Source organism: Hyperoodon ampullatus, assembly GCF_949752795.1.
Source record: "Hyperoodon ampullatus genome assembly, chromosome: 18".
Classification (NCBI taxonomy): domain Eukaryota; kingdom Metazoa; phylum Chordata; class Mammalia; order Artiodactyla; family Ziphiidae; genus Hyperoodon; species Hyperoodon ampullatus.
This window is the reverse complement of record NC_136931.1, coordinates 51,525,825-51,551,753: the sequence shown is the minus strand read 5'-3', so window position 1 is coordinate 51,551,753 and position 25,929 is coordinate 51,525,825. Positions and strand designations below refer to the sequence as shown.

General features: G+C 61.4%; 2 protein-coding genes across 2 annotated transcripts; one reads left to right on the top strand and one right to left on the bottom strand.

The window, feature by feature from the left end:
• Nucleotides 1-4,841: 4,841 nt before the first annotated feature.
• On the top strand, nucleotides 4,842-19,551 carry ARHGEF1 (Rho guanine nucleotide exchange factor 1; the record flags this gene model as incomplete). The annotated part of the gene is made up of 29 exons (XM_079723368.1): nucleotides 4,842-4,868; nucleotides 4,969-5,052; nucleotides 5,544-5,657; nucleotides 7,893-7,991; nucleotides 8,296-8,338; nucleotides 8,560-8,806; nucleotides 9,263-9,292; nucleotides 9,571-9,670; nucleotides 9,818-9,914; nucleotides 9,989-10,024; nucleotides 10,260-10,397; nucleotides 11,132-11,237; nucleotides 12,466-12,633; nucleotides 12,906-13,051; nucleotides 14,714-14,860; nucleotides 15,183-15,265; nucleotides 15,497-15,622; nucleotides 15,727-15,841; nucleotides 15,962-16,062; nucleotides 16,203-16,280; nucleotides 16,483-16,558; nucleotides 16,642-16,809; nucleotides 17,297-17,384; nucleotides 17,529-17,615; nucleotides 17,974-18,041; nucleotides 18,132-18,218; nucleotides 18,585-18,748; nucleotides 18,833-18,935; nucleotides 19,217-19,551. The coding sequence occupies 28 exons, from the start codon at nucleotides 4,842-4,844 to the stop codon at nucleotides 18,914-18,916; spliced, it is 2,907 nt and encodes a 968-aa protein (XP_079579494.1). The 3' UTR covers nucleotides 18,917-18,935; nucleotides 19,217-19,551.
• A 778-nt stretch (nucleotides 19,552-20,329) lies between these two features.
• ERFL (ETS repressor factor like) lies at nucleotides 20,330-25,217 on the bottom strand (the record flags this gene model as incomplete). The annotated part of the gene is made up of 5 exons (XM_079723010.1): nucleotides 20,330-20,775; nucleotides 21,234-21,351; nucleotides 21,459-21,654; nucleotides 22,062-22,296; nucleotides 25,151-25,217. The coding sequence occupies 5 exons, from the start codon at nucleotides 25,215-25,217 to the stop codon at nucleotides 20,330-20,332; spliced, it is 1,062 nt and encodes a 353-aa protein (XP_079579136.1).
• Between the last annotated feature and the right edge of the window lie 712 nt (nucleotides 25,218-25,929).

Genomic DNA, 25,929 nt, shown 5'->3' with positions numbered 1-25,929 from the left:
AGGAAGACCAAGAGACACACAGAGACGGAAAGCAGGGGCGGCTGCTGCGCAGACTGAGGCGGACGCAGGGCCCCCAGCCTCGCCAGGGAGGTGATGGCCGACGCCAGAGATATAGGAGAAAAGTGGAACCCGCGTCCTGCGGACGGTCAGACGGACTAAGCCGGCAGAGGTCGGGCGGGTCCCGGGCGGAGTGGGGGAAAGGAGGGGCGGGGCTGGCGGCGAGAAGGGGAAGGAGGCGGAGGTGCCGGGCGGGCCCGGGGCGCGGGCAGGAAGCGGGGAGGGGCGGCGGGGCGGGGGCCTCCGGAAAAACGCCCCAACTTCCTGCCCCGCCAGAGCCAGGAAGCGGGAGCCGGGACACCGGGCCCGGGATCGCCGAGCCCGACCTCGGGCGCCCCGCCGGTCACCTCCCCGCGCGGACACCAGGTACATCGTCCCTGGCCCCGCCCGGCCTCTCTCCCCTCGGCTGCTAGGGGAAGTGGGGAGGAGGAGGGAGGGGGGCTGGGCGCTGCCGGCAGTGAAGGGGCCTCCTCCCGGCCCCGCTGAGCCAGCAGGCGCCCCTCCCTGGGCCTCAGTTTTTCCATCTGTCAAAGGGGACAAAGAGAGGAGAAGTAATACTTGCTCAGTGCCCAGTAGGTGAGATGAGGGCTGCGAGCCGGGGGTCAAGGCTTCCCAACTGTCTGGCGGAGGACGGATGATCACTCCCATTGCACAGGTGGGGAAACTGAGGCCCAGGGAGTAAAACCGACTCGTCCCAGGTCACATACATCGTGAGACCGAGTGGAGTTGGGATTTGAACTCGCAGGTGCTTTCAGCTAAGCGCCGTCCTCCAACCCCGCATGGTTTAGAGCCACCCAAAAGGAAAAACGACAATAACAGGGTCATAGGCCGTTGTGAAGCTGAAAGTTGCAGAATGCGTCTCAAAGCATTTTTTGGAAAGGTCTTTTTCTGGGTCATGAGTTATACCCTGGGAGATGGGTTGCAGAACTGGAGATCTTTTCCCATTGTACAGATGGGAAGACTGAGGCCCAGAGAGAGTTAATTACTTTTTCCAGGTTCCACTGCATGTCAGATGGGAAGGTATGCTCAAACCCAGGATTTTTGCTTTGCGGCCCCAGCGGAAAGTGTGAGGCGGGGTGGGAGGCAGTGCGGGGAGAATTAATGTACGAGCGTTGGGAATTCAAAGGGTCCCAAGTTAGGGCGGAAAGATAGGGTGGGGATCCCAGTCTGGGGGCTAAGGGCCGGGGCGACTCGGTGTTCTCGGACTGAGCACTGGTCTGGGGGCTGGAACCATCCCCACCTCTGGCCTGGGGGCGGGGGGCAGGGGGAAGGGGGCGGGGCCCAGGAGAGTGACGGGGCAGTCGAGATACGGAAACGCCAGTCCTCCAAGGCAGGCCAGAGCGGCCCTGTCTGGCCAGCGTGGCTCAGTGGAGAGCTAGAGCGGCCGGCAGGAGGAGTAGAGTCTCCTGGGCTGGAGCCTGGCAGGAGCGGGCTAGAGCGGCTGGCGGGAGGAGTGGAGCTGGAAGCAAAGGTGGACTCTGGGGTGGCTAGAGCGACTCGGAGGCGGGGGTGGGGGAGCCCGGAGCCGGCGCGCGGAGGCTTCGGTTCTGGCAGCAGCGGTGCTTCTCCTCCGACCCGGAGCAGGTGAGGGACGCGGCCCGCGGCGGGCGTCACACCCTGACTCCACACGTCCTCCCCAGCATCCCTGACCATGCACACTGCCACGTTCCCTGTAGGATTTGGGGCCGTGTACACCCGCCACGTCCTACGTATTATTTGGGGCTCGTGTAGACCCGCCACACTCCATGTAAATTACAAGGTCCTACAGACCCTCCAGGTTCCTGCTGCCCCTCCCCCCCGCCCCATGGAGGGGTCCGGCTCCTTACAGATGTGGGGTTTCCATAGATCAATAGCATCCGCTAGAATCCGGGGCCCTGTAGATCCTGGGTCTCGGGGACCACCACACTCCCCTATAGAATTCTGGTCCCCTTTTAAGTCTCCAGAGATCCCGTAAACTGGCTTCTTTCCCTTAAGGACTTATGATCCTGTGTGATCCAAGGATCCTTGTAGACCCACCATATGTCAGATAGAATCTGAGTCCTTATGCATTCCAAGGGCTCACCTTGACTACTCTGTATTTTAGGTTCTTTAAGGCTCCTAGAGGTTCTTGGAGGCCAGGCTCATCCACTCAATATCTTATAGACCCTGAGCCCTGCATAGAACCCAGGCACCCATGTAGCCCTCACACATGCCCGCTTTGCTCTAGGACCCCCACCCTTAAGGACCTTCTGAACCTGCCCTCATCTCCACAGCCTCATGCACATAACACCCCCTCTGCTGGACCCCAGGGCTTGTCAGTTGCCTTTAGATCCATCTGACCGCTTCAACCCATCATTCTCTAGCCTTTGTGGGACCACGCCCCATCTTCTAAGCAACCACGCCCCTCCCCAATCCTCTCTGAGCCCCAGGCCTCTGTGGGGCAGCTGAGTCCAATCTGCACTCCTGCCCAGGCCACAGTGCCCACATACCCCTGACATCCAGACACCACAGGGAAACCAGATGTGTCTCAGCTTTGGTTCAGATTTCAGTTTCCTAAGGTCGGGGTGGGGATTCCCCGTGTTCCAAAGCCGTATATTCTGGGAGTTAAATGCATAAATTCTGGAGCCAGACTGCCTGGGTCAGGATCCTGGCTCTACCTCTTATGCGCTGTGCTGCAGTTTCCTCCTCTGTAAAATGGGGATAATAAGAAGAAGACTGATTTCACAGGGTCACTGAGAGGATTAATATCTATCAAGCATTAATACTGTTCCTGGCACGTATTTAATGGCACTTGGTGTACATCAAGTGTTAACTGTTATTTCCTATCATTGTGATGAGGAATAAAAGAGATAATACACATGAAGTGCATGTTCCGGGGCCTGCCTGGCACGTAAGCATTTGCTCAGATAACGTGTGTGTCCTCGCCTTTGCCCTTTTGGAACCTTCCCTGCCTCTGTCAAACTTTTCCACCCCTGAGTGGGATGAGCAGGGACCCTCCATGTCCATGGTATGCTTTCCAGCCCAGAAGTTGCAGCTGATGGCCTGGTGAAGGTTTTCTTTTTCTTTCTTTCTTTTTTTTTTTTAATATTTATTTATTTGGCTGTGCCAGGTCTTAGTTTCAGCATGCGGGATCTAGTTCCCTGACCAGGCACCGAACCCAGGCCCCCTGCATTGGGAGCACGGAGTCTTAACCGCTGGACCACCAGGGAAGTCCCCGGTGATGGTTTTCTATCTCAGATGGGAGTGATAATAGCATGGGGTGCTTGTGGTTTTGAGGGTTCAGTGATTTACTCTGTGAGAAGCACTTAGAGCAGTGCCTAGCACACTGTAAGTGTGGTGTAAGTTCAGCTCTCATAATAAATGACTATTATTTTTCTGCCTTGTTTTGCAAATTTATTTATGTGAACATTTAACAATGCTCAGATCTTAAGTCACCCAAGCTTGGATGTTGAACAAATACACTTTATGGAAAAGAATAAAAATGAGGCCTGCTTGGGTGAACCCATAGGATGGCATTTGGACACTCCAGAAAGCATCATTGTTTAATGATCATAATCAAAATCCCAGCTGCCATTTATTGAGTGCTAGGGAGGAGGCCTGTGGAAGAGGGAGAGGGGTAGGTCTCCAGCGACTAGGGTTCTAAATAGCTTTGGGCTGTGGGGAGAACCCCCCGCACTGGTCCACCCCACCCCTGTTTCCACAACGCCTTCCCACCTGACACGGGCTCGAGTGGCATTAGTCAGACTAATTAAGGACACAGAAGATGTCAGTGGGAAGACGCGGGGAGAAGTGGAGATTCTAAGGGAGACAAGATGGGAGAGACAGCGAGAGATGGGAGGGAGAGAGACAGTGGCGCAGACAGGTGCGGGGACAGTGGCTGCAGGAACCAGATGTGGGGAGACAGGCAGAGGCTGAGGGGAAGACGGAGCAAGAGAAGCAGGGGTGGGACCTAGCGGAGGGGAGGCAGGGACAGTGGGAAAATGAGACAGGCCCGAAGGAAAGGCGAGAGAAAATGAAGAAACAGGGAGCAGAGAGTCAAAGGCATGAGGCAGATTCAATGGAGAGGCAGCTGGGGAGAGGCGAGCCGGCAGACACACAGACAGACCGGACAGGTGGACATAGGGTGAGAGAGATAGACACCCCTTGGGATGAGCTCTCTGAGGCCTGTCCCTTGTTTTCTGGGATGGAAGCCGGAAAGATGCCAGGTCCCTGAGGGGAAGAGGGGGCGTCGAGGACCCTTGGTCCTGAGGGAGGAGGGTTCAGAGTTTGGTTTTCTCGTGTGGAGAGAGTTGGGGGTTGGGGGATTTGCCATTGTGACTTCCTGTCACAGGAAGCAGGGCTGGTGGGTTCAGAGGCAGCATCCTGCCCCAAGCCTGTCACAGGTCAGAGCAGAGCCCCCAGGCCCCAGTTACCTCCCTCCCAGCTGCCCTTTAGCCTTTCCACCTCTGCTCGCCTGCCGGCCCCGCCCCCTAGGACCCAGCCCCGAGCCCCTCGTCCATCGGGGACCCAGAATCGCAGGCTGTCACGGCCACAGCGCTCTCACGGACCCAGGCTCCTGGGCTCCCGCTCCCCCCCCACCCCCACCCACAAGGCTCCCTGTCCTTGGGCTCCCTGCCCTGGCTGGCCTCTGAAGGGCTCTTTGTCGCCACACAGAGGCCCCATTGAGCTGTGGAGGCCGGGATGGGGGCGGAGGCTGTTTACTCACCTTGGCACCTGGGCCAGGAATCTGTGAGTAACCGCCCTGGGCCGCCCTCTCCCACCCGTCTAACCGCGGCCCCTCCTCTTCCCCCAGCCCTGCAGAGCCCATGGAGGCCGAAGACGTCGCCCGAGGGGCGGTGAGTGGAGAGAGCGGAGGGAGCCAAGGGGTGAGGGGACTGGGGGGCTGTGAGGTGGGGAGCACCGTGGGCTGAAGCCATCCCTCCCCTTCCACAGGCCCCAGGGCCCCCCCGGCCTGGCCTGGTTCCCATCAGCATCATCGGGGCTGAGGACGAGGATTTTGAGAATGAGCTGAAGACGGTGAGAGGGAGGTGGGGTGGGAAAGCTTCTGTCCCAGGCTCCCTGGGGCCCCAGCCCTCAAGTCCCGTCCTCAGTGGCCCCTCTCCCACCTTAGGTCCTGTTCTCTGTCTTCAGACGCTGTCACTCGGCCTCCTCTCACTGCCCATCTCTCTTTCTTGCATTTTCCTGCTGCCTCCTTCCTCAACGCCCCCCCCCCCATTACAGCACAGACTCTCACCCTGTTTAACCCCAGTTTTTATTGCTGCCCCCGCCCCCGAATTACAGCACAGATCCTCATCCATCTCTCCTGATTCCTGTCCTCTTCACCCACCACTGTAACGTTAAATCTCATCCATTCTCCCCAACCCCTGACTTGCCACCATCACAGCAGAGACACCGTCAGCGCCCCACCTGCCAGCTTGGATCCATCGGGAAGTGCCAGGGAAGAGGGAGGGTCAAGCCCCAAGCCCCTCCTCTGCTCCCCACTGTCTCACCCCCATCCCTGCCCCCAGAACCCCGAGGAGCAAAACAACCAGTTCCAGAGCCTGGATCAGGTGAAGCGGCGCCCGGCCCACCTCATGGCCCTCCTGCAGCACGTGGCCATGCAGTTCGAGCCAGGACCCCTGGTGAGGGCGGGGCTGGGCAGGCACGGGGAGGGGCGGGGCGAGGCTGGGGCCAGCCACAGTGCTCAGTGCGTTAGACCAGCGAGGATGAGCCAGGCGGGATCCAGAGCGCACAGCTTGAGAGCCAGGAAGCCCACCACGGGATGCAGACAAGGTTACAGGTGCCCCGTGTAAATTTCTGAGCAGTGGGCGCAGCCCGGGAGAGTAGGCACGGCAGAGTCTTGCAGAGCAACGGAGAATCCAGCAGCCTGGCGGAAACCATGCCCCTGGCCCCCTTCCGTGCCCACAGCAGCATCACCCATCAGTGACAGCGCCTTTTCACAGACTCTGGAAATCAAATTCTCTGCATGTGCCACCAGTCAGTCCTTCAGAGCTGGTGGTTGGGAGAAAACCGTTAGCCTTCTCGGGTCTAGGCGGCACAGTAGGCTCTGGTCCAGAAACAAGGAAACTGCTACAAGCAGCCCACGAGGCAGAGAGAATGTAACGGATGACCCGGAAAACTTGTTATCGGGCAGAAAATACCGGGGAGGTGTGCATGTGGAGCCATGCCATCTGGGAGACACCTGCAGAGTCTAGAGAACCCAGCAGGTGACTTGGGGAGGAAGAAGCCACAACACTGGCTGGAGGGGGCTCTGTGGACCAGGGTCCCATCCCAAGAAGACCCCGTGCAGCCCAGCGCAGGCTGGGAGCTGGGCTTAGCCTAGGCCACTGCTCTGTACTGGAAATGCATGGTAGATCCCTCCAGAAAACAAGGAGACTGATGGGAGTGGCAGAGAGGGAGGCCTGGGGGGCGCAGAGAGAAGAGTGTATCGACGGACACCAAAGCTTCAGAAACTGGCAGGCAATCAGGAAATTGCCAGAAAAGTGGCTACCCCCTCCCCTGGTGCATGGAGGCTCTGGCCCTCTGGGCAAGGGAGTCCCCCTGCTGAGCCTGAGGGTTTCTAGAACTTGAACTCCTGGAATTTAGCCCAGGGATTGTGCTGACTGCTGTGTCCCTTTTTTTTTTTTTTAAAGAAGATGTTGGGGGTAGGAGTTTAGTAGGTTATTTATTTAGTTTTGCTGTGTTGGGTCTTCGTTTCTGTGCGAGGGCTTTCTCTAGTTGTGGCAAGTGCGGGCCAGTCTTCATCGCGTTGCGCTGGCCTCTCACTGTTGTGGCCTCTTTCGTTGCGGAGCACAGGCTCCAGACACGCAGGCTCAGTAGTTGTGGCTCACGGGCCTAGTTGCTCTGCGGCATGTGGGATCCTCCCAGACCAGGGCTCGAACCCGTGTCCCCTGCATTAGCAGGCAGATTCTCAGCCACTGCGCCACCAGGGAAGCCCTGCTGTGTCCCTTTACAGATGTGGAAACTGAGGCCTGGCCAGGGCCAGGGGACCCAGATGGCCTTCGGCATTTTGAGATTTGTCCTCATGCTGTTTCCTCACCTCCTTGGCTGGGGGAGGGACCAGGAGATAGTCGTGGTCCCTTGGGCTGCTTCCTGTTGGTCTCTGATGGAGGTTTGCTTTATGGGGGCATGGGGAGGGGCCAGGCAATGATTACTGGGGCGAGTCCTTAGCACACTGAGACCATGTCCCTTACCTGGTGAGAGTCCCCCAGGAGCCAGGACAGGTTGGAGGCCCCACAGCATTGCCAGTGTCACCCAGCATAGGGCTGCCACGTAGGCGACCTCAAGGAGCGCTTGATGAATGAGTGAGTGAGTTGAGTGCCACTTGTCTTCCTGTCTATGTGCCCCGTGCCGCTGTGTACTAGGCCCTGTCTGGGACACAGATGAATCAGAGCATCCCCCCCGCCACAGACACACACACACGCCCTCAAGTAACTCACGGTATTGCTAGGCAATGGGGAGCAGTAGAGACGGGCTGCCTGAGATCCAGTCCCAACTTTGTCACTTACTAGCTGTTTTCTCATCTGTAAAGTGGGATAACGATAGTCCTCCCCGTGACTGAACAGGTTAATGCGGCTAAAGAGTTTGCACAGCGTCGGGTACACACCGAGCCCGCTTACTGTAGCTGGGGGAGGCGGTAGTAGCCGCAGCAGCAGAGAAGACAGACCAAAGAACCATTTCACAGGAGAGAAAATTAACGAAAGCCGTGGTGGCCTGGGGAGGCAGGCGGGGGCCTGGTACGGGGATGGGGGACATCAGGGAGCCCTTCGCAGAGGGTTTGCGCCCCGAGGCGTTCCAAGGGGCAGTGCGGTTTGGGTGGGGGGGGAGGAGGATGGGTCACGCTTTGTCTCTCCCAGCTCTGCTGCCTGCACGCGGACATGCTGGGCTCACTGGGCCCCAAGGAGGCCAAGAAGGCCTTCGGCGACTTCTGCCACAGCTTCCTGGATAAGTGTGCGGTGAGAGACACCTTCGAGGGGGCCCCATCCCCCGTCCCCTTCGCCCTGGACAGCCAGCCTGCTCCTCCCAACCTCCCGCCTGCTGAGGGCAACGTGAAGGGCGGCCTGGTCTGGGGAGACCCTGTGCCAGCCCGGCCCCCCCTCCACTGCTCCCTCCCCTCAGAGCATCGTACCCACTGGTACTTGGGCCGCCATCCCGTTGATCCCAACACTGCCCCCTTCACTGCCCAGTCCTCCCCTCCCTCCCCTCGCTGCCCCTTCACTGCCGAGTCCTCCCCTTGACTCCATTCTCTCCCCTGAGCAGATTCTGCGGGTGTCGGTCCCTCCCACCGTGGCCTTTGAACTTGGTAAGGAGAGGAGAGGGCATTTGGGGATGAGGAAGTGTTCTCTAGCAGGGACCAGGAGCCCCCCCCGGGGAGCGGGGGCGGGGAGGCCGCACTCTCATGCTCCCAGGACAGGGGATTGTTCTTCCTTCTTCATGGCCGCCACAGCCCAAGGAAGCATAGCTGTCAGAGTCGAAGGGTGGGTGGGGAGTCACAGCCCAGGGAACTGGCCCCTGTCCCCGCAGACCGCACGCGGCCCGATCTCCTCTCCGAGGACGTCCAGCGGCAGTTCGTGCAGGAGGTGGTGCAGGCCCAGCAGGCAGCCGTCAGCCGGCAGCTGGAGGACTTCCGCTCCAAGAAGCTCATGGGCATGACGCCCTGGGAGCAGGAGCTGATCCAGCTGGGGGCCTGGGTCGGGCGGGACCGCGCCAGCTATGAGGCCCGGGAGCGGCACCTGGCCGAGCGGCAGCTGACCCACCTGGAGGAGATGCAGTGAGTGGGACCAGCCCCTCCGCAGCCCAGAGGGCGCCCTCTGCTGCCGCGTTCCTTCCGCTTGCAGGCTCCCTCTGCAGCTGCAGCGTTTATTTCCCAGCGTTTGGGTTCCTCCCCTGACTTCTGGGGCCCAGCCCTGGCATTTTAGTCTATCTGGTTTTGCACCTTCCCTTCCCAGCTTTGGGGTCCCTCCTAGTTTCCGGGTCTTGTCTACGGTCTCGCATTCAGGCCTGGGCTTTGGGTCCTGTCCTTGCAACTCTCACGACCCCGGGTGAGAGTCTGTCCTTCAGTGATTGTCTTTCCCAGATGCGTCAGCACCCCCCACCCCCCTGCCGTCTGCCTCTCCTCTCTCCCTGTCCCAGCTTTGAAGGGGACAGCAACCTGGACAATTGTGCTGGGTGGTCAGGGACCCCAGGCTTAGCAAATTTGTCACAAACTTCCTTCTTCTTCTTACAGGCACACCATCTCTAACGATGAGGAAAAGAGGTGATGGAAGGAGAGAGGCCGGCGGGGAGTTTGGTTTTCTGGGCCCGAGGGAGGAGGGCCTGCCTGCCCAGGGGCCTGGGCGTTGAGCAACATCTCTGGCTCCATCCTCGAAAACCCTCTCTCTCCCCCGTTTCCTCAGATACTCAGCAGGAAGTGGTCATGGGGCTGGTGTGGGAACGAGCGGAGGGGAAGCTGTGAGGGTAGCAGGGTACCTGCATCCGTGGGAGTGTGCGTGGCAGTGTGTGTGTCTGTGCGTCCTCACCGTCCCCTCCCCACAGTGCTGCTGTGGTCAGTGCCATCACCCTGTACATGCGCCACCTCGGGGTGCGGACCAAGAGTGGGGACAAGAAGTCGGGGAGGAATTTCTTCCGGAAAAAGGTGCTTCCCTGAGCGCCCAAACCTGGCCCTTACCTCCCCAGAGACCCCCCCAGGGAGCCTCGAGACTCTGCACCGCTGGGGTCTGATCCCTCTTTGTTGGCATCGGCACAGAAATGCCCAGCCCCCTCCTCCCCCCACCTTCCATAGGTGATGGGGAACCGGCGGTCAGAAGAGCCGACCAAGACCAAGAAAGGACTGAGCAGCCTCCTGGATGCCGCCCGCTGGAACCGGGGAGAGCCCCAGGGTGAGGTGCCCAGCCTCAGCCCCGCCCCGACGTCCCCATGCGGCCCCACCTCATGGTCCCATCTCTCGTTTCAGCCCCAGATTTTCGACACCTCAAAGTTGAGGCTGATGGTAATAGTCCTGAAGCTAGAGCGTCCATCCTGGGAACTGAGAGAGGAGGGCAGGGGACCTACTAGGTCTGAGGGAGGAGGGGCGAGGGGCTGGGACTCCTGGCTCTGAGGGTGGAGGAGGACTCTGCTGGGTGATGGGGAGGATGGGGCGGAGCCAGCATCTTGGATCCCCAGGCCTTTGTGAGTTAGAGTCGCTGGACTCTCATATTCCCCTTTGTCCCTCACTGCCTCCCCAGGTGAGAAGCCAGGCCTTACAGAACGTAAGGGAGGTCTGGGGGTGCCCTCCCGGGACCGGAATGTCGGAGCTCCTGGGCAGGACACCCCCGGAGTTTCTCTACACCCTCTGTCTGGGGACAGCCCTGACCGGGAACCAGGTGAGAGTTTCCTGGGCCCCACAGCAAAACAGCCCCTTGGTTCTCTGCCCTCCCTGCTCCTGGTCACCAGGGTTATTGATAACCAACCCCTTCCCTCGGTTTACCCTTTCCACGGCTTTCTTCGCAAGCTCGCACCTCTATTCTGGTGACAGGTTTCCCCACGTCCCTGGACTACGTTTCCCATCAGCCCCCACGGCTTCATTTCCCAGAACACTCTCTGAGTACATTACCAGTCAGCTCCCCTTAGATGGTGAGCCGGGCTGCTCCATGAAATTAAGGTCTCACACTCCTTGGGTGGCCCTCAGCCCACTGGATCTCAGACTGCTACTTGGCCAGGCCTGGGTTCAGATCCTGGCTCTGCGCTTGACTTGCGTTAGATCTTGGAAGTCACTCCCCACTCTTCGAACCTCAGTCCCCTCACCTCTAAATGGGTACATTCTCTTCCCACAAGTCCCAGTTGAGTGTCGGGAGAATGCGGCATCCAGTCTCCTCCCCGAGTGCGAGGCTGGCACCCTAGTTTTGCAGCATCTTCACCCACTGAGCCCCACCTGCCCATGGCCCTGTTCTCAGAGGTCTTTCCATCTGTCCGTCTCCCACTGAAGTATAGAGCAGCCACTTGGAGTCGGCCAGGCACTGGATGGCTTTAGAGGAACGGAGGCCCCCAGGGTGTGGGTCTCTCCGTGGCAGGGACCTTCCAGCCAGCCTTGCTTTCCCCACCCCCATTATCCCCACAGGTGTTGATGCCCTCCCGGAGCTGGGGGACCCGCCCCCGCAGGGCCCGGCCAGCCTGGAGCCTGCAGCGCCCCTGGAGAGCACAGAGGAGGGTGCTGACACGGAGAGGTGCCCAGGGCCGGGTGCAGGGGAGGTGCCGGGCGCAGGACCGGGCTTATCCAGTGCAGGGAGGGTGTGTGTTGGGGGTCGCACTGCCACCTGCACCTGCCTGTCCCTGAGCCAAGCCGTCTCCACTCTGCCCTGCCCCTCCCTCTCTCCATCTTCTCCCTTTTTCTTCCGCTCTGTCTTTCCTCATCGCCCCTTTCCTTCCTCCTTCCTCCCTTTTTCCCTCTCTTCTTCCTCTCCTTCCTTTTTCACTGGTTTTCTCTCTCCCCCTCCCCCCTCTCTTTCTCTCCTTTCCTCCCTCTCCCTCTTCCTCTGCTTTCCCTCCCCCCCCCCCACCCCGGCTCCTCTCCCTCTGCCCCGCCCTCCGCCCTGCACTTTTCCATCTCTTCCGCCTTCTCTTTTAAGCCTCCAGCCCAGCTGCCTTGCTCCTGCCTCCCAGTGCCCCTTCCCTCCACCCGCCGGCCCTCTGTGCTCTGTGCCTGGGGGCCCTGTCCCCCTCACAGTTGGGGGGCAGGCTCTGCCCCCTGCCTGTCCTTGTGCCGCTGCTTTGGGGACCCTTTGGCGGGCGGGGGAGGTGAGTTGGGTTCCGTCTGGGTCCACCTCTGACCCTGTGCCCCTCTCTCCCCAGAAGGTGGAAGAGGTGGGTGCCTGGGCCCTGGGTGGGGGGAGGGCTAGCCCCTCCCCCATTTCTCCCAGCCCCTCCCCTCTCCCCATGGGCCACCCCCTCCCCTTCACCCCTGTGAGGGGTGGGTGGGCACGCCACCCTCAAGCCAAAGAGCTAAGTATTGAAATCCCCCTTCCCTCCCTCAACTCCTGCCTCTGTCCCCATCCCCCTGCCTCAGGGAAGGGAGGGGTCCGTTTTGTGCTCCATGCTGGGTTCCCCTCCCCTCCTCCACCAATTTCAGTATCCCTTCTGGCCACCCCCCTCACTGCCCCAGCACCCCAAAGTCACACTGGTCCATCTGACTCTCTCCTCTCTTCTGTTGCATGTTTGATCTCTGTCCTGGTCTTTCCCTGTCTCTCCCTGTCCTGGTCTCTCCCCATCTGTCCCTGTCCCGGTCTCTCCCTGTCTCTGTCCCCGTCTTGGTCTCTCCCCGTCTCTGTCCTGGTCTCTCCCCATCTGTCCCTATCTGTCTCTGTGCTGGTCTCTCCCCGTCTCTGTCCCTGTCTTGGTCTCTCCTCATCTCTGTCCTGGCCTCTGTCTGACTCTGTCCTTGGCCTCGGGGTCCAGGCTGTCGGGGCGTCTGGGGCGCTCGGAGAGCCTGCGGGTGAGTGACCGCCGCCGGCCTTCCCGGGGCAGCCTCGGGGCTAAGGGCCGGGGTGGGGGCCGCTCCCGGAGCGACGTGGACATGGACCCCAGCTCCGCCACGGCCGTGCTTGGCCCTGCCCGACGAGCCACGTACGTCACTCCTCACCCCCCATCCACTGAGGCAGCCTGGAGAGTCAGGGAGGCCGGGGTGGGGGGTCTTTGCCAGAATCGCCAAGAACTGGGTGTCAGATGCTGAGGTCACTGAGGGCCTCCAGTGGTCACAGGAGAGGGGTAAGAGGCTTCTTTCCAGATCTGGGGGCTGGTCTGCAGCCCTAGGGGATGGGGTTGGACACTATAAAGAGTTGAAGGCTCCTCTCTGGGATGCCCTGCGCTGGGGCCCTAATGAGGCCTCTGTCCCACAGCCCCGAGCCTGGAGATGAGGGGGAGCCGGGCCGATCGGGACTAGAGCTGGAACCAGAAGAGCCCCCCGGCTGGCGGGAGCTCGTCCCCCCGGGCACCCTGCACAGCCTTCCCAAGAGCCAGGTGAAGCGGCAGGAGGTCATCAGTGGTGAGTCACCCCCTCCAACCCACTGCGGCCGAGGACACAGCCCAGCTCCAGCAAAGTCAGACAGACGCAGGGAGATGTCCATCTCGGTGTTACTTACACCGGGCAGAGCTTGCAGGCAGCCCGTTTCTGACAGAGCACCGTTTGTTAAGTAAATTGTGGAATATTCCACGGAACGGGAATGCGGCCATGGTTGAAGTGACATTTCCAAAGAATTTTTTGTAGTGCAGGGCAGTGTTGATGTTAGGAGCCAGAAACGGTCTATAAAATTGTATTTCTAGCGTAAGCCTGTGTTTCCTCATTTGGGAAATGTGGGCAGTGATGGTTCCTACCTCAAGAGACTGTCACGGAGATGAAGATGAGACGATGAGTGTGAAATGTTCAGCAGTGCTGGACCCAGGGCAAGAGCATGTGGATGCAGCTGCTGTTAAGACTGATCTTCAGCGCTCAGGGGAGAAAAAGATTCCCACCCAGAAAAGTTTGGGAAGATAATCAATACGTTAGCAGCGCTTACTTCTGAGCAGACAGATGATGGGAGTATCATTTTTGTCTCGATTCTGTGCTGTGATTTCAACTCATTTGTGTGTTGAGGGGAGTTTGGCAAATGTACAGTACTTTTGGAAGCTCATTTGGAAGTTAATTTACAGATTACTTAATAGTAAGAAGGGTTCTCATTCAGAATTTTTAGGGCAGTAGATGAATGCTTTTTGGGTCACAGATCCTTCTGAGGGTCTGATCAAAACATCAGCAGTGGGCCTCCCTGGTGGCGCAGTGGTTGAGAGTCCGCCTGCCGATGCAGGGGATACGGGTTCGTGCCCCGGTCTGGGAGGATCCCATATGCCGCGGAGCGGCTGGGCCCGTGAGCCATGGCCGCTGAGCCTGCGCATCCGGAGCCTGTGCTCCGCAACGGGAGAGGCCACAACAGTGAGAGGCCCGCGTACCGCAAAAAAAAAAAAAAAAAAAAAAAAAAAAAAAAAAAACATCAGCAGTGCTATCCGATAGAACTTTCTGGAATGATGGTAACATGCAATATCTGTGCTTTCCAACATGGTAACCACCAGCCATATAATGGCTGTTGAGTGCCTAAAGTGTGGTGAGTACAACTAAGAACTGAATTTTGCATTGCATTTCATTTTAATTAAGCAATATTTGAAGAGCTGTGTGTGGCTCGTGGCTACCATGTCGGACAGCATAGCGGTTTCTCTCACCAGAAAAATATACATACGTAACACACAAAATGGTACATTTAGTCTCCGGGGACTTTGGGGGCCCCTGTAACTCAGGCCATCAGCCTGTGCAGAGAGGGGGTCATTGTGCCAGAAACTGAGCCTGAGAAAACTTGCTGGACGGTTAGACATAAAACACAGCTGCAGGCAGTGAGGAGACCAACTTGTCTCGGTTTGCCTGGGACTGTCCCATGTCCCTGGAAAACCATGGTGCGGGGCAAACTGGGACCATTGGTCACCTTGGCTGGCTGCCCCAGCCAAAACAGAAAGGCAGTGGGGCTGAGGAATTCTCAGTGGCTATTTCAGGGGCAAGTGACTCCACCCAGAGAGAATCATCCCTGTCCCGTCCCCTCCTCCTCATTCCCCAGCCTGCCTCTGAGGGTGCCCCCCCATAGTTTGCACGCTCCCCAACCATGCCTCCTGCCCGGTGGCCCTGCAGAGCTGCTGGTGACAGAGGCGGCCCACGTGCGCATGCTCCGGGTGCTATATGACCTCTTCTACCAGCCCATGGCGGATGGGGGCTTCTTCTCCCTGGAGGAGCTACAGAACATCTTCCCCAGCCTGGACGAGCTCATCGAGGTGCATTGTGAGTGCAGGGCTGTGGCCCTACGTCCCACTGCCAGCTCTCTCCTTCGTTGCCTCAACGACAAACCCTGGAGCCTGGTCTCACGGGAAGCCTCTGTTCCAGCTCTGGGGACGACCCCACCCCAGAACCCCAGAGCTCACATTCTAGGGACACATCATCAACAAGCATGTGGTGGGGAGTGAGGGGTGGGGGACAGGCCCACCGGCCCCATGGATCAGACACACCCCCCTGCAGCCCGACCCCCCCCCACCAGCTCCCGACCAGCTCTGCATCCAGCCTCACGGGCCCTGACAGCACCCCTTTTCCTCTCTGCTCCCCGCAGCTCTGTTCCTTGATCGTCTGATGAAGCGGAGACAGGACAGTGGCTACCTCATAGAGGAGATCGGGGACGTGCTGCTGGCCCAGGTGAGGGTGCCCAGCCTAGGCCCACCCCCTTCCCCTCACCCCGCCCCCTCCTCCTGGCTGGGGACCTGAAATGCAGGCCCCAGGAGACCAGGTCTCAAGCTTTCAACCCTTTCAAGACCCAGGGGTCTGGGCCCCTAACCTGTCCTCCTGTCTAGGCTGCCATCCCCATGTGACGCCCCGCTCCCCCCAATCCCACCTGAGACACCCTCCCTGGCCTGAATCTTGCTGTAGTTTGATGGTACCGAGGGCTCCTGGTTCCAGAAAATCTCCTCCCGCTTCTGCAGCCGCCAGTCGTTCGCCTTAGAGCAGCTCAAAGCCAAACAGCGCAAGGAGCCTCGGTTCTGTGCCTTTGTGCAGGTGAGGCGGGGGTCTGGGCCCCAGGGTCCCAGGGGAGGGGGGCCGGCGTCCGGGTCCCCAAGGCCAGCCGCAGCAGAGCCGCCTCAGCACCACCGCCCCCGCAGGAGGCCGAGAGCCGCCCCAGGTGCCGCCGCCTGCAGCTGAAGGACATGATCCCCACGGAGATGCAGCGTCTGACCAAGTACCCGCTGCTTCTGCAGAGCATCGGGCAGAACACAGGTAGCCGCAGGCCCTGCCCCACGCTGCTGGGCCTCCGCTCTCTTGTCTCTAACCTTGGCCTAGGGACTGGGAGCTTCCAGGGTTGGGGTTCACTGGGGCTGGTCTCCCCCTTGCCTGCAGAAGAGCCTGCGGAACGGGAGAAAGTGGAGCTGGCGGCTGAGTGCTGCAGGGAGATTCTACACCACGTCAACCAAGCCGTGCGCGACATGGAGGACCTGCTGGTAAGCCTGGGCGGGGCCCCGGGCCGGGGCAGTGGGGCGCGCGTGTGCAGGACCCCCGGCTTGTCCCCCTCGGGGTCACTGTGGGTCGGCCCCAACTCTTGGCTTGTCACAGTGACACTCCCTTCCCTTCCCTGCCCCAGCGGCTCAAGGATTATCAGAGGCGCCTGGATTTGTCCCACCTGCGGCAGAGCAGCGACCCCATGCTGAGCGAGTTCAAGGTGGCCCCGCCCCCGCCCCACCTGCCCTCCCCTCTCCTCTCCTCCCCTCCGCCCCGCCCTACACTTATGAGGCAGAAGCGAAGCTGGGGAAGTGACCCCCTTCTCATTCCCAGCGGGGCAGCCCCTCCTGACCCCATGGTCACCCCCACCTTCCCCTGCCCCGCCCTCACCTTCACTGACCATCACCCCTTCCTGCCTCCAGAACCTGGACATCACCAAGAAGAAGCTGGTCCATGAGGGCCCGCTGACGTGGCGGGTGACTAAGGACAAGGCTGTGGGTGAGCGCCAGGGCTGCGAGCGGGGGGCCGCGGGACAGGGCTGTCAAGTGAGGGTGCTGAGCACGGGCCTCGCCCCCCTGCAGAGGTCCACGTCCTGCTGCTGGACGACCTGCTGCTGCTGCTCCAGCGCCAGGATGAGCGGCTGTTGCTCAAATCGCACAGCCGGACGCTGACGCCCACACCCGACGGCAAGACCATGCTGCGGCCGGTGCTGCGGCTCACCTCCGCCATGACCCGAGAGGTGGCCACCGGTGAGCCCCAGGCACAGCGGGCCCCGAGGCGGGCCCAAGGGGAGGCCTGGCAGCCCAAGGCCGAGGCTGTGAGAGGGGGGCCCTGGGCTGGGCATGGCTGGGGCCCCAGGCCGGTTGTGGATTTTACTGAGTGAGCTGGGGAACTGCCCCAGGTTTTTGCACAGATGAGCAGCCAGTTCTAACTGGTATTTTGAAAAGACACCCTGGCTGCCTCTTGGGGGTTGTAGGCAGCAGGGGTGGGAGCTCAGAGCCCAGTGAGGGGCCTTGGTGGTGGGAGTGGTTCCGGGGGTCTCATAGGTAGAGCCAGACTGGGGGCTGTTTCCTGATTAGGTGAGGGAGGGTTCCGGAGGGAGGCACCGGGGGCGGGGGTGTGTGTGTGATTTGAGTCGTGGGAGCCACAAGGTGCCACCATGATGGGGGCCTTCCCCAGGTGCACGTTGGCATCGATGGCCCTGGCTTTGAGCCTCACCTCTCCCTCCCCCTGCAGATCACAAAGCCTTCTATGTCATTTTTACCTGGGACCAGGAGGCCCAGATATACGAGCTGGTGGCCCAGACCGTGTCGGAGCGGAAGAAGTGAGCAGCTCTGGGTTCCAAGAGCGGGTGGAGGGGGAGGAGGCCCAGGCCCCCGGATCTCTGGGGACAGGGGTTGGGTGGGTGGGAGGTCCTGGCACAGGGTCTCGGGGCTCTGACTGCCCAGGGGCTGCCCTGTCTCCCCAGCTGGTGTGCCCTCATCACTGAGACCGCCGGATCCCTGAAGGTCCCTGCCCGCACCTCCCGACCCAAACACCGGCCCAGCCCCAGCAGGTGAGGGGGCCAGGGAGGCAAGCGGAGGGCAGGGGGCGGCTTCCCTGTGTGTCCCCAGAACCTGAGCTCCAGCCCAGTCTCCACGTGCATGTGTGTGTCCGTGTGTGTGTGTGTGTGCACGCGCGTGGCTGTGAAGGTGTGTACACGCGTGCGCCGACCCCACCACCGTCCATCTGTCTCCTATCCAGGCCTCTCTGTCTTCCACCAGCCGGGCCTCTCTGTCTCCCTGTCTCCCAGCCTTGACCTCTGTCTCTGTCTCCGGACCTCCCTGCCTCCCCACCTCTAGTTCTCTGTCTCCCTGCCCCTGCTGCCCACCAGGGCCAGGGCTGCGGGGTCACCCAGCACTTGCTCCCCCCAGCACCCGTGAACCCCTGCTCAGCAGCTCTGAGAACGGCAACGGTGGCCGAGAGATGCCCCCGGCTGACGGTGAGCCTACATGGAGGGGTGCCAAGTGGGGGTGGGGTGTCCACAGGAAGCCCAGCAGGATCTGAGCCCCCTGCCTGCTCCCCGACCCAGGCCGGATGGAGAGAATCTTCAGCGCCCTCCTGCCCTTCTGCAGACCAGGCCCTGAGGGCCAGCTCGCCGCCAAGGCCCTTCAGAAAGGTAGCTCAGCCCCACCCCCGCAGGGCTGCCGCCAGCGGGAACAGTGAACCCCGACCCTGCACCACTGTCCTGGGTGGCCCCAAGTCCCTCTTCCTTTCGTGGCCCCGTCCCTTCCTTAACCCTCAGTTTAGCCTCTCCCTGGACCCATCTCCGTCCTCGGTGCCCTCCGCCCCGCCCCCACCCTAGCCCCAGCCTCACCTCTGCACCCCCTCACCTGGGGTGCAGAAGCCCCCAGCCCCTTCTGCAGGTCTGGCCAACCGGGAGCTCACTCCCACCCGCAGGCCCCTGGCCTCTTTCCCACCCCTCACTTCCCACCCATCCCAGCCCGAGCCCTGCCTCTGACTTTGTCCCTTTGCCCCTGTCCAGTGCTGTCCCTGAAGCAGCTCCTGCTTCCCTCGGAGGAAGACGGCGGGGTGGGGCCTCTGCTCGAAGGCGATGGAGTCCCAGAGGGCGGCCCCCCAAACCCAGCACAGCCCCAGGAAATTCGGGAGGAGCTGCTCAGCCTGGAGGAGACCATTAAACAGCTGGAGGTGGTGGCCTTTGGGGGGGCGGGGGTGGGGAGGAAGGGGGCTGGCTCAGTGGAGGGACCCTTCTCACTGAGGATCCCCAACCAGGAGGTGGAGGAGGAGTTTTGCCGCCTGAGACTCCTCCTGTCTCCGCTCGGGGAGAACACTGTCCCCCAGTCTGGCTGTACCTGAGGCCCCCTGCCCCAGGCAGGTGAGTGGGGGACTGCGGGAGCCAGGCACCGCCTGGAGAGGGGGGACCAGAGTGGCTTCCTCAGGCACTCGCCGCTCCACAGCCCCATCCGTCTCTCCCCACCCTGCCTCCTGCCTCCATCTGTCTGTCTCTGTCAGTTTCTGTTTCTCTGGCTCTTTTGTGCTCCTTCCCCACCCTCCCTTTCTCCCTGTCTGTTTCTCCCTCCATCTCTCTCCTCTTTCTCTCCATCTCTCTTCCCATCTCCATCTCCCTTCTTCTCCTACATCTCCCCCTCCCGCCAGGCCTTTTCGCAAGAAGGAGAGGGCCACCCGCCACTGCACAGCTGCCGCAGCATCTCCAACCCCAAGGGCCTGAGGAGAGGGAGCCAGGCTGCCAGGGCCACACCTAGGGGGGCCCAGCTGGGATCACTGCCCCCCGAACCTCCCACTGGCCTCGGCCTTCTCTCCCTCCTGCTTGGGGGACTCAGGGCTTCATTCCATGGGGGCACCATCTGGCCCCCATTCCTGGGCCATCTCAGTATTGCCCGGGGCGGGGCCAGCCCCCACCCCCACGTGCCTTTGCTCTGTTTTTATACCCTGAATTGGAGGTTTATTTTTTAATATATATTATCTAAGGAGAGGTCTGTGTTTGTGAGGGCGGGCAAGGGCCCGGGTGTGGTGTCTGGAACCCTCCACAGCTGTCTGGCGTCACCTCCTGCGTCTGTCCTACCCCGTCGCCTCTGTGCCATTTGCCTTTCTCCAGTTGTTCATTCATTCGTCCCCGTGTCGTGACAGTGACTCCCCAGGCCCCCCCCCAACACCCCTTCCAGCTCCCACCCCCGAGCCCCCTGGTCACCCACGACGACGCTGGGCACCCTGCATCTCACACTTCTTTCTGTTCTTTTATTCTTGTAGTAAACTCTCTGGAGGTCGCTGGTGGGGGTCATGGGGCGGGAGGCCCTCCTGGGTGGGGGCTGGGGGCGGGGTTATTGCTCTGAGCTCCCGGTCCCCAGGGGGCCTGTGATGGAGGCGGGGGCATCAGGACTGGGGCCGGCACAGGGGGAGACACGGCCGCACGAACACGTAGGTCACAGCACAGGGGCAGGTGGGCAGGGAAGGCTGGGCGCCGTATTGCACTTTGGGAGTGGGCCAGGCGGGGACCCCCTCAAACTGGAGCCTGGGGAGGAGGCTGGAGGCCATCGTGTCCCTTCCCCTCTCTGGAGGGGGAGGTGAGACCCCCCCCCAGTCTGGGGCTGGGGAAGAAGACTGGGGCTGCCGTGGGCCTGGGCGTGGGAGGGGCCGAAGGCTGGTCCCCGGCCTCAGGCAGGACATCGAGCGCAGACCAGACAACGGAAGAGGCTGTGCGAGCGGCCACCCTGGTCCCCGCCCTGGCAGAATCCATCACCCCACGCCGGCTCAGCTGCCGACACCCCCTTTGCCCGCCTTGGCCTTGGGGGGCACGGGGAGGCCCTCATCGCCCTCGCTGTCAGAGCTGCAGCCGCTGACGTCGGTAATCTCCAGCTCCGAGTCGCTGTCCTCCTTCCCCGCCAGCGCGGCCTCTGGGCCCCCAGCCCTCGGCAGTGCCAGGCGAGGGGCTGCTGCCAGGCCGGAGGGGCGCTCGGGGCCCAGGCCCTCCGCGGTGGCAGCCAGCAGGGGCGCAGCGGTGGGGCTTCCCCCTGCCCCTGCTGAGGGCAGGTGGCCCAGGGAACTGGCCAGAGGGTTGGGGTAGAACGGGGGGTAGAGAGGCGGGGGCAGCTTGGGGAAGGGGCCGGTGAGGTACGGGCTGACGTTCCAGGGGTGCTCCGGGAAGGCGCGGCCGAAGGGACCCAGCAGGCCGGGGGGCTTGGAATAGCCGGTGGCACCTGGTGGGGCGGGGGAACGGGGTGGCCTTCAGGCTGGCCTCTCTGCCCCACTATCGGGGCTGCCTGCCGGGGCCTTAGTAAAGGGTGCCACCTCCCTGCCATATCCCACCCGATTCTCCCATTGTCCTCCCACACGGGATCTCCCCACCCTCACGTGGCTTCCCCCCATCTCTACCTCCCCACCTGTCTCCCATTCATTTAGCGCCCCCAGAAAACCCTTCTCTCGGCCTGTCCCCCTCTCCAGCTTCCCTCCTCCCTGCCTCACCTCGCATCCTCCGACTTTTAAACACACGCGTGTGCACGCACACACATAGAGCCTCGACACGTACACACACACACACACACACACACCACACACACACACCCCTCTCCTGGAGCCTCCTTCCTGCATCCTGTCTCCTCCCCCATCTTTGCCCTCACACAGCCCTCCCCGGCACGCCTGGACCCCAGGCCCTTACCAGAGCCCAGGAACTGGAAAGGGCTGTCCAGACGCAGTTTGTCTGTCTCGGGGGTGAACAAGGGCGCCCGGGCCCCCGGCTCTCCCAGGCGTGGGGCAGAGAACAGGGTCTGCAGGGTCTGGAGAGGGAGGGGAGGGAGTGGGTGCCACTCAGACTGGTTGCCCCCTCCCCAGGGGGTTCATGGCACTAAGCACCTTGCTCTGGGATCCCAGGATCCTAACTCACCTCGGGGGTGAGGGGAGGAGCATCTGGCCCAGGGGCCCCCCCAAAGGGACCAGGGGTCAGCAAGAGCGGAGAGCCCGTGGTGGCTGCTGCCACGTCCAACAGTGGGTAATTGACAAGCACGACTTTGCTGAAGTTGAACTTGTAGGTGAACCTCTTCCCTTTGGTCTTGTGGAGAATCCGCTTGTTGTAGTAGTAGCTGTGGGCAGAGGAGGATGCTGATGCTGGGGGCGGGACCCAGGGAGGTGAAGGCAGAGTCCCTAACACATGCTCTGTGCCCAGCGCAGAGCACAACAACTTGGGGAAACTGAGGCTCGCAGAAATCCTTTGGCCAAGGTCACAGGGCAAGGAAGGGGTGAGGCAGGGGCTGGGATCCTGGCCCGTGTGGCTCCAAAGCCCAGGGCTCCGGTCCTTCCTCCGTGCCTTCCTTTCACTCACAAGTAGGTACTTACAGTAGCTACACGTGCAGAGCCCTGTGTGCTGGGATCCCACAGGATTCTGCCCCAGGAAGTTGAGGGAAACCCCCAGGGGGCAGGGGCCCAGAGGGACAGTGAGGGGAGAGGGGCGAGGTGGGAGTGGGGGTCCCGGCCCGCAGCCCCTCCTCACCGCAGGGCCCGGCTCAGCTTGTCATAATTCATGTGGGGCTTGCACTTGCGGATGCCCCAGAGCCGAGCCACCTCGTCGGGGTCCTTGATGACGAATTCCCCGTAGTCCCCCTGCCAGGCGATGACACTCTGGTACTCCTCCTTCTGCAGCAGCTCCAGGATAAAGTGCCACAGCTGGATCTGCCTCGAGCCGGGGGACGACTCCGGCTTATAGGCCCAATCTGGGAAGGCAAACCCTGGGGACAGGAGGCAGGGGTGCGGCCTCGGGTCAGGGCGCCAAGTCCGGGGCTCTGGGTCCTCCTTGGATTCAGGAACCGGGGCGCATCCAGCTCTCCCCTGACTCCTGGCCTCTGATGAGCAGTCACCCAGCCTCAGGCATGTTTAGGGACCGGATTCCCGCTCTTCACGCCCCAATTGGTGTCTAGTCCCCAAACTGTCCAGATAGAGGGAGAGAACTCGGCGTCCAGGGACACTGGGTTGGCAGTTCCAGCCTGGTCCCCTACCTTCGCACAACTTGGGCAGAGGGTGGGAGGGAGGGACCAGTTTCCTGCATTCTTGACTGTGGGGGTGAACTGGGAGGGGCTTGCAAGGAAGGGCATGCCCTCCACAGCATTCTCCCCACAGCCCCCCAGGCTGGCCCTGCCCCCGGAGGGCTCTGGTCTGAGAGACCCTGATTCCTGCTGTCCCCCCTCCCTGTCTCCTGTCCATCTCTCCCTGAACTTCCCTCCCCCTACCGCTCCAGCTGACCTCACCCTGGCACGTCCAGGCTGGGCCTGTATACATGTGTGTCTCTGCACCTGTCCGTGAATTTATATCTTTCACGTCCCTGTGTCCCCTCCCTGCATCCATGCTACATTGGTCTGAGAGCAGTGAGTGTCTGCGGATGCCCACAGCACACAGCCTATCTCACAGACGTCCACTCACCCTCGAGGGACCCCCAGCTGTACCATGGGACACAGGTGCACCAGAGGGCCACACTCCTGCTGGGGCATGACACACCACCCACCATGTGCCACCAAGGCAGACACACCGGATACGGAGCAACGCACACCCATCCCAACACACGCAACAGCACATCTCAGGCCCCTCAGCACTGGGATCCACTAACAGCAGGACCGTGATGAGAGACACGCAGGACCCCAAAGGCCCAAATGAAACACTGTGGTGGAGACAGTGAGTGCAGCATCAAGACGCATGTGTCAACCTGACAGGCACACCCTGGGTGACACTATGACAGTGGAACAGCCTCCCAACCCCCAGCCCCACAGGCACCCAACTCTTAACACCCACAGCTCGGTGCTGTATGTCTCACGCTCAGGTGGGCGTCCTGCGCCCCATGTCCAGACACCCAGATGCTGGGTGGAGACAGAAGGGGCTTGCCTACCCCTAAATCTCACCTCCCATCCACAAGGCCCCAGGCCCTGGGTCCTGCTTCTCCTACGCCGCGTCCTCTGTCCCCTTCCCCCTCCTCAGAGACCCCAGAACCAGGCATGAAAACAGGAGGCAGAATTAGCCTATAAGAAGCTGAGAACCACGCAAGAAAGGGAAGGAGGCTGGTGAGGGAGGGGACTCTGAGCCGGCAGACCATCGGTATCCACTTGCTGTGTGGTCCTGGGCAGTTCCTTGCCCTCTCTGGCTTATCAGAATTTCAGGGACGGGAGGCAAGGAGGGGCAGGGTCGCATCAAGGCTGCCTGGTATCTAGAAATGGGAAATCCTGCCTCCCTGCCTGAGGCTGGAGAAGGCCAGGCAGTTTCCTCCCTGAAGGGAGAATGTTTCTCTCAACTCCATCTGGGGTCTTTCTCACCTAAGAAGACAGGGCTCAATCAACACACGACCTCTGGCCCATTCCACACCCAGAACACCTCCCGGGGGGAAGCGGCTGTATCACAGACACACCCACACGACCCCAAAGATGACAACGCACAACTGGCCACACACATAGACACAGCACAGCCCGGAAACACTACCTGTCCAACCCACGTCCTGGGATGTGCTGTACATGCTGACATGCACACACACGAGAGGGAGGACCTGCAACCTCGGCACACAGACACATACACATCAAGACACACACACATCAAGACACACAGCCCCCAATATCCAGCTACACTCAGTGACACACAGATGCAAGAACCACCTCCACACACCCCAACACAGAGGCCTGGGGATCACCCAGCCCCGCAGCCCAAAATGCAACAAGATTAGCCGTCCATTCGGTTCGGAATGCCACACACCGGGAAAGGAGCAGTCAAAGGCTTTTCAGCCACCAAAGCAGGAACACACATGGCGGCGAGCTGGCAGACACCCCCAACACTGAAATGTAGCCACTCAAAGTCCCAAAGACACACAACACGCCCAGCCCGGAGACACTCGGGTAGCCTCGGAGGTACACAGACAAGCAGGCACACCAGCTCAACACAGAGACGAATGCACACTTTTCCAGTGTGACCCCTTCTTCTGGAAACACTGAAGGGTGACACAGAGACACATTCCAAGACCCCAAATAACCAGGCACCAAGTCTCGTCTCTTCCTCTCTCTCTATCTCTCTCTCATTGTGGGGCGCGCCCACATCCCCGCTCTGGTGATCCACTTCCAAGCAATCCGTCCTCTTTCCCAGTCTCCAGTCTCCGGCTGGTTTGGCCACGTCTCCACGTCCCCCTGCCTGGGTCATCCAGTCTGTCCACTTGTCCACCAGCGCCTAGCCTAGTGCCCCCTCTCATCCCCAACCCTGCCCCATCCGTGCCCGTCTCTCCAGTCTCCCTGCTTCTCTTTGACCACAGGTCCCGGGTGGGAGCAGACTGCAGCCGGACGAGACCCCAGGTCCTCAGGTCCCAGGTTCCTTGTCCCTCTCCAACCTCCACACCTCACCTGCCCTCCAAAAGACGCTCGTGTCCCAGCAGGCAGGTGGCAGGGACATCTAGCTGTGAAGTTTTTAGCCAAGTTTTTCATGAAGGGGTTGGATTCAGGTGACTCTGACTAAGACCCGGGGAGGTGGAAGGAAGACAGTGAGAGATGCAGAAAGGCCGGGCCGGCTTGCTGGGAAGGCCCGAGGGCTAGGGAAGGGGTGGGGGAGGTCCAGGCCAGTTACCAGGGGTCCAGAGAGCTGGCAGGGCAGGCGGGGCGAAGAGAAGGTCGGAGACGCAGCTACAGTCCATGTTGGAGCTGGCCCTGCAGAGAGGCCAGACAGACAGACCGATGAGGACGGGATGGAGCAGGCGGGAGAGACAGACAGGGGTCATGGGGGCTGGCACTGCCCCTCCACCCAGGTCCCAGCCAGCCTGGTGCCCGCTGCCCTCGCCCCCTACATCCCGCCCCGCCTGCCTCCTCCAGCGGGCACCCCTCTGCCTGCTGGTCCCCCGGGTTCCCGGTCCCTCTCCCGGCCCTGTGCGCCGTCCTTCCCTCCCAGCCAGTCCTCCCGGCAGCCTCCCCGCCTCTGCGCCCCATCACTAACCCGGGGCTCCCAGCCTCCCTCCGCGTCCTCACCACTCACTCACTCACTCACACTCGCCGGCTCTCGCCGCCCGCCCGCCCCGCACCGTCTCTGCCGCGGTCTCTCCATCCCTCGCCTCTCGCCAGACCTCTCAGGGTCCGTCTCTGCGTCTCTGGGTCTCCCTCTGTCTCTCTCTGTGGCTGCCCCGAGTCTCTCCCACTGCCAACCTCCTCGCCCCACCCCGGCCCTCCCGGCTGACCCCCGGGCTGCCGCATCCACCTCCCGAGCTGCCCGGAGCTCTCATCTGTCGGCCCAGAGCTGGCCAGCACCGGGCGGGCGGCCGTCCCGACGACGACAGGCTGGGAGGGGGCAGGCCCAGCCCCTGCCCGCCCTGCCCTCCGCCTCACCACCCCGCAGAGTGGGCCCCCAGCGCCCGC